This window comes from Sipha flava, unplaced genomic scaffold (assembly GCF_003268045.1).
Source record: "Sipha flava isolate LNK unplaced genomic scaffold, YSA_version1 194_pilon_pilon, whole genome shotgun sequence".
NCBI lineage: Eukaryota > Metazoa > Arthropoda > Insecta > Hemiptera > Aphididae > Sipha > Sipha flava.
The window spans coordinates 1795720-1810164 of NW_020272758.1; the positions used below are offsets into that span (position 1 = coordinate 1795720).

At 32.9% G+C, this 14445-nt stretch overlaps 1 protein-coding gene across 2 annotated transcripts in view; it reads right to left on the minus strand.

Moving 5' to 3' along the window:
- Positions 1-12828, minus strand: part of LOC112681653 (disheveled-associated activator of morphogenesis 1) — a 47899-nt gene extending 35071 nt beyond the window's left edge. Inside the window, exons 1-2 of one of the 2 annotated variants that reach the window (XM_025551910.1) lie at positions 12643-12828; positions 8599-9267 (exon numbers count right to left, since the gene is read on the minus strand). In XM_025551910.1, the coding sequence (XP_025407695.1) occupies positions 8599-8616 (18 nt within the window). In that variant the 5' untranslated portion in view covers positions 8617-9267; positions 12643-12828. Of the gene's footprint in view, positions 1-1972; positions 2161-8598; positions 9268-12642 lie in introns of those variants that run through there. The other variant, XM_025551913.1, reaches the window with a different exon arrangement.
- Between the last annotated feature and the right edge of the window lie 1617 nt (positions 12829-14445).

Sequence of the window (14445 nt, forward strand, 5' to 3'; positions counted from 1 at the left end):
GTCATAAATGTAGTACTTTCTTCCATATTAGTCAGTTAAAATCATGTAATTTTTTTTAAATTTATTTATTAAGTATGAATTTCTAATGACTTGTTCAACTAACCGTGCACCAAGAAAGTATGAAAAAACAATCATGGATTGTTAATTGAACGGTATAAAGGTATCTATTATGCGTTTGATACATATGATTTTGATAATAATAATTAGAATAATACAGAGTTTCTAATTATCGATTAAAATAAACTATAATAGGGATTACAATAAATAGATGATTAAGTAATAAGTCTCGTTACTAACATAAAAGTACAATAATAATTAACAACGTTCGCGTATTACATTTATCAATTATTATAACAGTATAATGAGTACCAAAACAACCATGAGAAATTAATAACCATAGTACTTACTATACTATACTTTAGTTAACCTATATACTTAAAAAAGTAGAAAACTTCAAATGAACTCGATATCATTACCTACTAATATTATTTTTTCTTTGTTGTAACAAAAATCCATTTTGTTTGGAATAGAAATTACTATAGTGTTCAAATGTTTAAAATATCGTACTAGTATTTTTTATCATAATTTTTATTACGTAAATAGTAGTTATATAAGAACTACGATTCTTCCAAATACAATATTTTTCTATTAACGTTGAATTAAAAACATAAAATATGTTATTCAAAAAAATCATATAAGAATAATAAAAAATATATTGAGTTATATTTTTTATTTTTAGTAAAAACGTTATGTAATTACAACTTAAGTCTGTATAAAAATATTTTTTTCGATAACGCACATAAATTTATCGAAAAAAATGAAAGTATAAGTTTAAAAATCATCATGTATATATGTTCATTAAATTTCTGGTTTTATACTATATACGTGCGATGATTATAATAAATTACAAGCTTATGAGAATGAATTCTTTGCATTTTTATCGGTTACATATATACGTGGGTAATTATTCTTTATGCACGTATTTATAATAATATAAATATTCATTTCGAATGAATAATAACAATTTTATTGATTAAATACGTGCTGGGAGACATTTTTACGATTTCAACTAACAAACAGCATAATTTAACATATTAAAGACAATACGTACAATGATATTTTGTACGTGTAGAAGTATACTTAATTGTGTATAATATTTTACTAATTTTTCTTATTAGCCAATTAATTTAAAATAAAATAAATATATATAGACTTTCAAATATTCAATAAAACCTATTATTACTTATGCCCATTGAATCGTTTTGTCTAATTTTAATATAACTAATACAGACATTGCGTACACCCCTCTCTTACCACGAATATATAATATATAATATTCTACATTCGTCATAGACTCACATAATGATATAATATACTGTTTTACATCTATAAATATTGATAGTTATCAGACAATAAACTAGATTACCTTGTGCGGCTAAATAACACTTAATATACGAGTAATTACCGACAATACGTATGTGTATGTATAAAATATTCATAACTCAGAGCGTAGTAAATTGTTTTTTTTTAAATAGTACTAAATAATGTTATAATAATTTGCTTAGACTGGAATAAAAAAATTTTTTCTACACAATTAAATTAATGTTTTAAGTGACTGTTCAATAAGCTTAAATATAAACGCGTTAATTTAAAGAACAGTAGAAAAATGTAAATTCTTTAACGCCATTTGGGTGTTAGACCCAAACTTGGGCGAGTTTTAAGTTTAAACAATACGTATTAATTACGTTGCACAATATCTTCTAGGAGGAAAGACAAAAACCATGTACCATAAGTGAGGGATAAATCACTAAACATATTTACTATAACGCGGCTGTCATAGTTCTATAACATGTGGATACGATTAAAAAATAAAAATACTGTTTAGACGTTATAATATGGGAATCAAGGATCCACTTGAATATAATAGTCAATATAATCACAAATTCCATTATTAAAATTTAGCCAAACTTACCCTCCCCTTTCAGAAACCGGATGTAAAAGTTGTGATTTTTTCTGAATGCATGTTTACCATTCGAACGGACAATCACTTAAATATTTAAAACCAAACGTTTTCTTCGATCGATTCGGTGTGACTAACGGTGTTGCACTTCAATATTACAAGAACTATGCAATGCTGCACCAGATTAACTAAATATATTTTCTGAATACTCAGTTGTAAACACGCATACCTAAAACGAGTGAATTTGTTTATCAAAAATAGCACGAATTAGTAAATAACTGAACTGCCTACATGCATATATTATAAAGATTACACGGTAAATGGTAATGGGCAGCCAGATATGTTATCATTTATCGTAATTTGTATATTATTATTATTTTAAGGTTGTAATGTTATCTTAATGTCGGACGCGAACTATTTAATAAAACATTTGTTCTATATACGCAAATAAAGTAGTGACCTATAGTAAATAATTGGTATTTGATAATTGCGAATAACACATACCTATTTAGAAAGTAATAATATTTCGTTGCAATAATATGATTTCTACCATTGAGATATACTTTAAGAATTAATTATCATTTTCCTGTGAAAAATTTTAAAAAAATATTTGAAATGAAAAACTCTATAATAAATAGGTACTGTTTCGTTTCAAATAGCATTGGTGATAACAAATTAACAGCCAAAACTTACTCTACGAAAAAATACTAACAATTACCGTAGTAAATTTCTATGTGAATCGATTATTTTTTAGTTCTTAATACTTTTTTTTTTCAATTTAACACAATTCGAGAGTGAAAAAAATTATTGCAAGCAATAGAACTCTCTATCAATATCACAAAAAACAAAATACCTACTTCTTCGTTAATTGTAATATTTATTTGATGAAATACAAGTACATATGTAGGTACATATATATATATATATATATATATATATATATATATATGTGTGTGTGTGTGTGTGTGTGTAGATATATGCATTAAAAAAATTGTCTAATAATTTTTAATATGAGAGTAATAACGATGTCACAAGTACAAAACTCATTGACTTCATATCTGTTGTGATTTAAAAATTATTAACTATAGTGTATTACAAATATATAATACAATATATTACAATTATAAAAATATATTTCAAACGTTTAATAAAACAATTTTTAGAAATAATAACTGCGATCTTCTAATTCAATAATTTTATTTTTTGTTTATCGATTAAACACAAATACTCTAGTTTAATTTAAACATTTGATACACTTGCATTAACTAATAAACTATTTTAACGATTAACTGAAAATATCTATTATTCACATTTTATACGAACACGGTATTGAAAAAGTGACTAGGTTTGATAATTATTTTACTTCAATTCATCGTGCTTGTAAATGCATACTCAAAATATGTGAAGTCTACTCGAAAAAATAAAAATGATCTGCGTACCGTTGTCTCAACTTCAGTGAAAATAAGCATGTGAAATTTACAAACTCACAATAAAGTTGTTAAAGTGCCATCTCTAGAATAAGTGTAAAATACTAGAAAGTACTTGTAATATTTAAAGCACAGCCTGCATTGTCTGAAGAGGAGAGCGAGGCTGTAGAATATTAATTTTGTTGGTCTAGATATTTTTTTGTGCCAGAATCAACCATCGGGATGGTATTCAGTAGTGGAGGAGAGCTATGCACGAAAATGAACTGCTCTTCAATTTTTTTTCACGCTATGTCTCGCAGAACACCATGGTCCTCTGAGAAAAAGGTATATATTCATAGAGTTATATTTTATGAACTGGAAATCATCGAAATATTGACAATTTCAATATATATTTATATAATACAAAATTTACATTTAAATTATATACATAGATTTTAATAAAGAGTTTTATTTCTAATTTTAAATCTCTTGTGTTTAAAAATTATTTTTAGTTAACGATCTCTACTGTAAATGTTTACATTTTTAAATAAACATAGTGTTGTGTTCCATTTTTATTACGATTTTGTGTACGTACTCATTGTCCAGTGTAATATACATCATAAAAACTGTATTCTAGTTCATTTTCAATATTGCGCATATTTTCATATTAATTTATCGTGATTATATATTTTTTGCTTTAACAATTAGAAATTTATTTTCAAAAACAATTAGCTTATTATATCAGTAGTAGTAAACAGTAGTAGTATAATATTGTATAAATGATGCCATTACGTTATTACGCATAGTCCAGTTATATTTCATATATTATTTTTTAATATAGCGAATTATTTAATTAAGAAATACACAAATTTACAAATTTACAATTTTATGTATTTATTAAAAGTAAAATGTTTATATTTTATTTAACAGTATAAAAGTAATATTGAATAATACTACTGCAGAATATTTAATGATAGGTAACAATATTTATAAAGATCAAAATATAGAGATAATTAAAAAAGATAATTAGATTAAATTTGGTTCCGGAATTAAGATAAATGTAGGTACGTATCTCTTACATACAATTTGAGTACTTTCAAAATACGTTCAATAATGTTATTGTAGATATAATAGAAATAAGAGTTGTGCGTAGAAACAATTTGAGGAAAAAAGGGCTATTTTCGTCGAAGCGTAAAATCAATAATAAACAAAATATTAAGCTAAACGAATTAAAAAACGAGAGTTCAATTATTTAATTTGGACATAGCATCTTTATAATGTTATCGTATATGATGATTATAAGGTGTGAACGTTTTTATTATTGTTTTTTTTTTTTTTTTCTTAAATGAACTGATATTAATTTTGGAGAATCAAAAGAAAATCTTACAGGAACTGTATAATAATAATTTCTATAATTGTATACAACTCCGTACCACGCCCCTCGTGGAGACCGTAATGACATAATGATAAATAATAATATCACGTTACGTATGTATATGTACATATAATTTGTTTGGGATGATATTGTACACGACAACGGTAAAAGTATATTATCTTTTTCCCCGTCGTTCGTCCAACGCTGTACGTATATACGTATAACATAATAAATAACGTATAGATACACACGTAATAATATTGGCCGGTGGTGTGCATGGTTTTTTCGGCGATTTTTTTTATTTTCTTTTTCCGTGAGAGAAAGAGATGATTTTTTACGCTTCGTGTCTCTTCGTTTAATCTTGACGAATAACCGTATAACACGGAAAACTATGGGTAACAGTATAAAATTAAAATAAGAAAAATAAAAAACCTACAGCTCGTGAACGTAAGAGCAACGTTTGCCTCGAAACGTCTTACTGCCGTCAATCGTAAAAACCGAAGGGCCACACGCACTCGACATTATTATTGCACAGCCCATCAGTTACCATTCGACCGTATACGTACAGCGGCTGTTGGGTGTAAAATGTAATAGGGAATAACTAGTTTTCCATGCAACAATGTCGTATCTAGATTACGTTTCATTAATGTAGACATTGTTCGTTCCCTCCTTGACGCGCCCAAAAGTAAATGCGCGTGCATTTAATTATACAACCCTTTACGCGGTTTGCGAAAATGATCATTGAAATCGATAAGCGCACACCGTGCCAGTAAACACGTCGCGCATTGTTAATAGTAGTAGTAGGCAAAGGGAACCCGTGCGAGTATAATATTACAACGTATATACGCACGGCTAGTGATCCGCGATATAAACAATAATATATCATAAATATTAATCATAAACAATCACGATTTTATTACCATTGACCGAATTTATCATACCCCGGAACAATAACAGAAATTTGAAAAAATGTGTAACTCGCCATGGTGTTGATGATATTTTGTTGTCGCGCGTTTGGTGTACTCGTAAAATTAAAATACAAATCGCATGTGAACTCAACCCGTTCGCCACGACCACCATTTCAATATGAAACGTTATCAATTCACTGATACCGGAACTCAATATTAGATACAATAAACAATTGACGAACTTCGACGAGAAGTCGGTATTCGTTGCCATTGGATTTGTTTTTTAAAACTTTGGCACATGTACCATGGTTCAGTGATCGAGTAGTAAAACATCTGTCTAAATGTTAGAAATATTCAAACCCGTCGAGAATCGACAATGTTTCAAATCACCTTTTGTTGTTTTATATATAAGAGGTTCAGTCGGAACATTATAGAACATTAGTCAGGCATTCACTTCAGTTTAAATCAGGATTGCCGTTAATTACCGTGTGATTTGTCAACCTGAACGTAAGATTTGATTCACAAAACAATTGTTACGCATTGCGCCCATTGATTCGCCGTTATAATCTTCATCACAGGCCACGATTTTATGATATTATCTTTGATCTCGTAAGCACAATAATATCGATTCTAGGTTGATTTTTTGAGAAATGTATAGCGTTTAGCTTTAAATTAGAAATCTACGTTTGGTAAATCATAATTTTGTTACTACTGTTTGTTGCAATATGTAACGAAAAAAAAGAAAACCTCTGCTCTTAGTGGAAACTAAAGAAATAATATCACACAATAGTGTAATATAATACAAATAAAATAAAGGAAGTTGCAGTATTATATATTTGAATATTTAACCATACAATATACATATATGTTTAGTATACTTATATGTATAAACAGATATTTTTTTTTTGACGTCGATTGTTATTTTTGGATTATATGAATTCGAAACAAACGTTTTCAACAATATTGAAATTATAGGTTGTACAATACGTGTTCAGTGTTTCAGAAAACTGAATTTATAATAAATGAACCGTTATTCATATCATTTAATACTGCTCGTTGACATAATAATAATAATAGCGATAGTAATAAGACGCTTTTATAATCTGTATAGAAATAAAAATTCTATTCGTTTTTATCGAAACGAAATCCTTTTAAAGTAACTTGGGAATCATAAAATTATTACGTTTTACGTTTAATAGAAAAAAAAAAAAAAACGTTAAAGAAACTATATGTTATACCTTTTATGGAAAGTATAATTTTAGTTTGAGAACACGTACTTGGATCGCTACCATGAGTCATTGGATACCATAATTTACTGAGGTATAACCTCTGGTTTAACTACTAAAAATATTCCTGCTTACAAATCAATGCTGATCCTTAAAAAATTCAATATATCATATTATTATTATTTCAAGATGAATTCTTGTTTAATCTCAGTTGTACAAATTTACTTTTACACTACACCGAAATGTCATATCATCTAAACAATCAATCGACTACCACATGAACTATACAACAATATCATCTAGAACAAACGCATGACTATTAAATTATATTTTTATAAAAGTATTTTAAACGATCTAAGAATAAGAAAATTGAGCATTTTAAAAAAAAGTACCTATTGCGGCCAAAGCAAATCTTCTACGTGTTACGTAGAATGAAATATAAAAAATTCGTTATTTATTTTTGTCAATGAAATTTTTTCATTTTTAGTTCACGGATAATGTAAGCTTTTGGGAAATCTACAAAAAAGCAAAAGCAATGTATCAGTACGAAGTTTGGTCTCCTAAAACCAGAATTGAATTATTTTCTTAATATACTACCATTATATTTATAAAAGTTTACAAACCCATAAATAACAAAGTAAATTTACGCAGTATTGCATTAAATAGTTTGTTAAAAATACAAAAATTACTTCAAACAAATCAGGATTTTAATCTAAACGTATTGGTCAGATAAAATAAATTCTGACTGCAGTTCGTTGCAATCAACAAATGCGATTACAACCTTTATTACATGCGATTTATGATTCATAACTTATAATAGAAATATTAAATGTAAATATCGTACTTCAAAAAGAATTCGGTGAATGTTGTTTATCGTACGAAAACGGAGAAACTTCGTAGGTACGAAAATAAATACGTGAAGCGCACCCATCTTACAGTGATATCACTCACTAGACGTTCGTTTTATGCAATAAATCTTTAAAAGTATTAATAATCAATATTTTGAATATATTGAATCGAAAATACTGACGTCCATGCTGTACGTTCCCGACGTGTAATTCAATAACAATTAACCTCGTAGTTTATTGTAAGACTATTAATAATTTTTGAAAAATAAAATTACATAAAACGTAATGCTATACGCGATTATGTACCAGACGTATTTATTTAGATACGTTATCGGAGAGTAGTCATGCGTTTTGCAAGTGAAACCCGCTTCTTCTCGCCCACGTTTGTATAAAGAAATATTTTATTATTTTTTTCTGGACCTACCTAAGTACACGATTCATATGTACAGTTCTTACCGTGTTACCGTTAACCAATATAAAAATAAAAAATACAACACGAGAGTTTTCGAATTTATTGAAGTGCTCCAAACACAACCCCTGTCACCCGAGGGTACGCGTCAGTCAGAGTTAAAGATTGTGGTGTTGTCCACTCGCGGTGAACCCGAAAAGAGATCCCGCGGCGTACTCAACAATGACGGACATAATAACGTTGCCGCGGAGACGGTAAAGGTGCGGCCAGGATTCGAGCGCGAGAACCCGACGCCGAAAATATTATCACCTGGAAGACGGGGACGGATTTTTGGCGGGAGACGACGGGCCGTGATAAAATAAACGGAAACCGGCAGGAGACGGCGACGAAGGAAAATCGATCGAAAAACGAAAATAGGAAAAAATCGGAGGACGTTATGCGTACATTTATACGTATTCGTACTTACCAAACCGGTCGTCGTCATGCTCGACGATCACGTTGCAGCAATAGTAGTAGTAGCAGCAGTAGTAGTAGTAGTAGTGATCTCCGTCACCGACGGCATGGTACAATTCGTGCGCGTAAACCGATTGCCGGTCCGGACGACGAGGAAAGAAAACCCGGGAGGACGATACCGATCTATAGATCACGCGTCGGCACGCGAGTCGTTACCCGCCGACAAAACGATCGATGCGGGGCGAGTATATACGCGGAATCGATACGGGGTAGTGCACTCCGCTCGGCTAGCCCGTGCTCGTGTGATCGCGCGCCAAACCGACGGTACGTACGGGACGGGGACGGGCACACCAGGTCGCGGCGAGAACGACTGCCGTTCGACAGGGATGTTGTGCACGAGCGCGCGGTGTTAGCAGACGACGACGACGACGACGACCGCGCGCGAACGTCACGGCCACCGAACCAACAGCTGCTCCTCCGACGCCGGACCGTTGTGCCGGGGCGCACGCGCCATACTGTTGTGCCGTACTATTACGCTATTATTCTCTTCTTTTACACGCCTTGCGCGTACACGGGCGCGCGGTCCGGGTGTGCGCGCGAGCGGAGTATACCTGCGCCACCGAACGGAGTTAGGGTGGATTCGCCGAGGCTGGGTTAGGGCCCGTTAACACAGGAACAGCAGCTGCAAAAAGACAAAAAAAAAAAAAAAAATCAGGTTTTTACACAGCATTTCGTATATCGAATTCAAGCCGCGGGTGCCGTACTACGATATGATTCGCGTGTGTTGTTACGCGGTTTTAGAAACGGTTTTCGATCAAATCTGCGGTTCACGACGAACGTGTCATTGACGGTGGCACGTGTACGGGAGTTACCCCCCTCCCCCGCGATCAGTTACGTATTAATAATGTTTTACGAAAATCCGTAATATCTGCGAGACGCGAATGTTCATATATATTTTGTGTAAATAAATAAAGCGATTCGCTCTTTGGTTTCGAATTATAAATGACGTTCTGTGATTGGTTTGGTCGTGAATACACCGTACACGTATATACCCTTAACATATCATATTATTTATGATTTCCTAAGATTAATACCCCTTGGATTCGTCGCTAATAATCGGATTATTATTGCTCGACGGTAAAACACGCATTCAATTCAATATCGTACCAAACTTTATTGATAATCGGGTCGAAGTACTTGACGAAATAGTATTGTTTTTAATATAAACACGAATCGACAAAAAATGCTGGTTCACATTTACTTTATACACTCCAGATGAATAAATATTAAATTAAATACGTCTTATTAAAACTACACCTACGGTATCATCTACTGCAAGTTATTATTCCCTTTTATTTATTTATTTTATTTTGATTGTTTATTTTAATTCTGAGCTTCCATTAAATTTATAGATTTCTAGACAATTTCCAAAAGAACGTTTTTCGGTTACATACAGCGAAAGATCAGCCGTCACAAAAAAAAAAGTAATTTTCCTTTAAAATATATCGTTACAATTTAATTATTGATATTGATACACTAATATATTCATCGTAATATTATATTACGCAGAGAAGCACCGTGTATACCGACAGGTTTCTTAAGAAATATTTTTTACCCTACACCAACATTTCATTCGACCTGAAAAATGGTTTTTTTCATATAAAAAGAATACTTTAATTAAGGTCGAATAAAAATATATAGATTTGTAATTTTGCGAGTGAGTTGATTTGGCTGCAGACAACAAATTAGCAACATATTCGTCAGAATCCCTGCATGTGCTCACTGCTGTTTGACAACGTAAACCTTTGACATTATAACCCTTTTACCATACGTACCTATATAGGAATCGTCTACCCAACATTCGTGAACGAACATATCTAGTCTATTTTAAAATATTTTTTTTTACATTTACTACTTTAAACATCGGCTATGGTGTTGTTGTACTACGATTAATATTTAGTTGTATTGTGCGTACGCGTCATATTATCGTTATAAACGGTGTTGTTGAAGCATGCGTCACATGTGGAAAGGATTGATAAAACTATTTTTTAATGTCAAGCATGTGCGTGGGCGACCGTTGCCGGCCGCTGCAGACATACGATACCCGCGACGAACCGTTTCGGTTACATAATATTATTTGGGGTGACCGTAGTGTATTGGGTAGGTATTCAGAGTAGGTTCAAGCCCAAGACCCGAGAGATACCGTGTACTGTTACTATTGTGCTGTCCCGAATGTCTACAACGAAAAATAACGCCGGACGGTTTGATCACAAATCATATGTAAAAACAGTGTTGGAATGAATATTTTTGTTGAACGAAATTTCGAGTATCCATACTTACGAAAAGCATTTGATGTTTTCGCTGCGCGGAAGAATTTTTTTATTTAAACACAAATTAATTTTCAACGAAACCAAAATGATTTAAAATGACAAATTTAAGTGTCACATTTTTGCTAATGTATTTGTATGGTTATTATCGCACGTTTAAACCGATAAAACAAGTATGAACGTTTAGATAAATTATATTTTTATCGAGTGTCGTTACCGTAGACTGTAGATTGAAATAAATAAAATTCGAATAATACAAGAGGCACTTCATTATTTTAAATATGTACAAGCGATTTTGTCATTAATTTGTAACATTTATAAATTAATATTTTTACCCAAAAGCTCAGTAAATAGTATTAAAATATTAAAATTGAAGGTTATGATTCTTGCATATAACATGTATTACATGTAAATCATAAAACATAATTTTTTGTATCTTAAAAATTTGTAAATAGATCAGTTAAACACTTACAGCGGTTAAACGTTATTTATACTGTTATTTATACGTTATATATAATATGACATAAGCGAATTAACGCAATAACATATATAACAGTTCTGCAATGATTTTAATAAGATATTCTCTGATTGAAAAATTTAAAATACGTAAACGTGATAACATCTTCTGGGTTCACCATAGATCTTTTGCTCAAAAGGTAAAAGGTTTATGGGGTTCACGAATGCAATTGCGCTAATCAATTAATTATGATAAGATTAAATATGATAACGTAGCGACATACTTTCTATAAACCACTTAATGTTGAACATTATATATCTCAATTAAATCAAATAGTTTTAATTTTAATTTTTTTTTTACAAAAAAATACTATTGTAGCATAACTTACGAATTCAAAATATTCCGATAAAACGTGCATACGCCTACAAATGTGAAGATGTGAAACCCTAAAGGAACTTACATTATAATTGATTAACTAATACTCCCCAGTTTATCGCCTGTACAAACGATTCAAATGATGATTCAGCAGTGACAACGTTATGTTCGAATACAGAGTTGTACAAGCAATCAATATGTTCTCACCCTCTCGTCGGTTCGTAAAATATCCGTTGAGCCGTAGAAAAAAAACACTGAAAATGTTCACTTGTGGTAGTATACATTTATGTGCACTCATTCGCAGTTAAATTTCTTAGCAGCGAACCATTATACTGTGTTGATGTTCGCAATTATTGTTTTTAGCAGAAAATGAACGTCATAGGTTAACCGCGGCTTAACGAAACGTAAAGAAAATAATAACCCGGTGGGAGCTATGGATTTTTATAGAAATGCAATGCGTTACGGTTACTTGTTTGAATAATTATCCGTATCGCGCTCGGACAGAAACAATGATAACAATGATAATAATGATAACACGTATGACGGTCGGCGGTTCTCGTATCGTTTTCCATTTCGATTTGTTTTCCTAACCCCACGGTGTGGTCGACGGACACGTATCGTTGTCGAACGACGTCGTTGTGTTACGCATTTCCTGTCGGACGCACGCGGGTGGGCAGATCGTACGGGGACGAACCGCTGCGCCGACAAACGTTGTCATGCCCCCCCTCACAACGGTGCACGAATGCGCGTTAGGACTTTCGGCGCGGACACCCTACGGTCGATAACGGGGCCCCTCGAAGTCCCCGGCCCTGGATCGCGTCCAATGGATATCGTGACGACGCGAAACGGTCCGCCGGTTTAAACACGAATTGCCGTGCAACGTCTACTCTGTACTCACGTGTTCCGTCGGTTCGGCAACCACTGCTCCAGTGACGTACTTCGCACCGTGAACGCGACCGCACTATCACTGCGCGTCCTATCAACCCCCCGGGCACCCTTGGAGACGATAACGTGAGCCGCGCGCGATCCCGGACCCTTTTAAACGCGGTCTAGGGACGACTGTGCAACTACAACTGCTAGCGGACGGCCGAGGCGGCGTGCGCGTCGCCCAGCCGTCACGATCGATACTAACACCGCAGCAGCGTTTCGTATGGGGCCTGCGGTCCTATTGGTCCGCCGTTTCCGCGGCGATTTCGAACGACCGTTCCGGATCGCTCTGACCGTCCGTCGTCCGGCGACTTGAAATCCGAATGTTGGTGATCACTGTGCACAACACTGCGATCGGTTACCTCATTAATTATTTAACGACGTCGTACGTTATTCGTTAGCTTGAGGTAATCGTGATTGTCATAGGTATTTAAATAATAATTAAACGCTTGTATTTTTAACGCTTATGAAAGTCACATCTTTTATTAACACAAGAAAAATAACAAACCGTTAAAAAAGTTTAATGCTATGGAATAAAGATCAGTTTAGTCTGGGTAAAGAATTATGTACTCGTAACCATGTGGCTGTAACAATGTCCACGACGAGTAATAATTTATTTAAAAGGGGAAATGACCAGCCGAATCCCCCCGAAACTGTCAACTCGTCACCGATAGCGATAACCGCGGCGGCGGCGATAGGCGTTTATTTACGAATCGTATTCGGATCAACGACGGCGTTGAACAGGTACCTTGTCATCGTCCTAGTGTATTTGTCGATCGGTAACCGATTACTTTATATTGGTCGGTTATATTGATTATAGTTATATTGGTTAGTCGATTATATTGGTCGGTGGATAACGCGTATACCTGTAGCGTATCCATAGGGGGCTATTGTCAAGGGAGCAGAACCCTATCTCGGGTACCAAAATCATAGAGGTATCCAAGTGCGTCAGACAAATTTTAGAACTGTTCGATTTTGTTGTAAAAGAGCGAATAGACTGTAATTTATAGTCAACGGCCTAAACGTTGGTTTTGTGTACGGATTCATTGTGCATCGGTGGTGTTTAGTGCAGGATTATTGTTATAAAACATTCCAAGGACGAGATATCTATACGTACCACTAGATATTTAATAGCTGATGCTTAAGAATATTATTTGTTCAACTTGTGCGAATTGTATTTGTACGTCTCGTTGCACATTGGCCTTCAAACAATCGTATGTATGCAGTAATATAATCGTAAACAAATGCTCGAGTGTACATTAAATTATTAGTCTACATATTAACATATGTGACACGCGATACTGTACGTCCAATTCAATCCCCTGTTACGAATTAACTTTATACTTTATGTCTTTACGACCACAAATTATTAAAGCTATTTCGATTTGCGATTAATTTATTTATACTAATGACCGGTTCGTAATTTAAGCTTAAATTTATTTTTATTACTTTTGCTCTTTAGCAGCTATGAAATAAAAGAACGAAGCAAATACAAGTGCATTTTGTTTCATAATATTTTTATGTTGGTACTCTATGAGTATACATTTTGAAATTTTTCGTAAAGAAATTATTCCGTTTTCTTATGCTTTTAAAAAATATTCTCTAATCTACATCGTTCTTTTATATAAGTTGAACAACGAAATATTCCAATTAAATTATAAATGTTTTTATTCAATTTGCGTACATGTATAAATATTAGGTAAATACATCGATATTTTACCGATCATAAGTATTTGTTTTTGAATTCAATCTAATATAATTTAAATCTTCACCG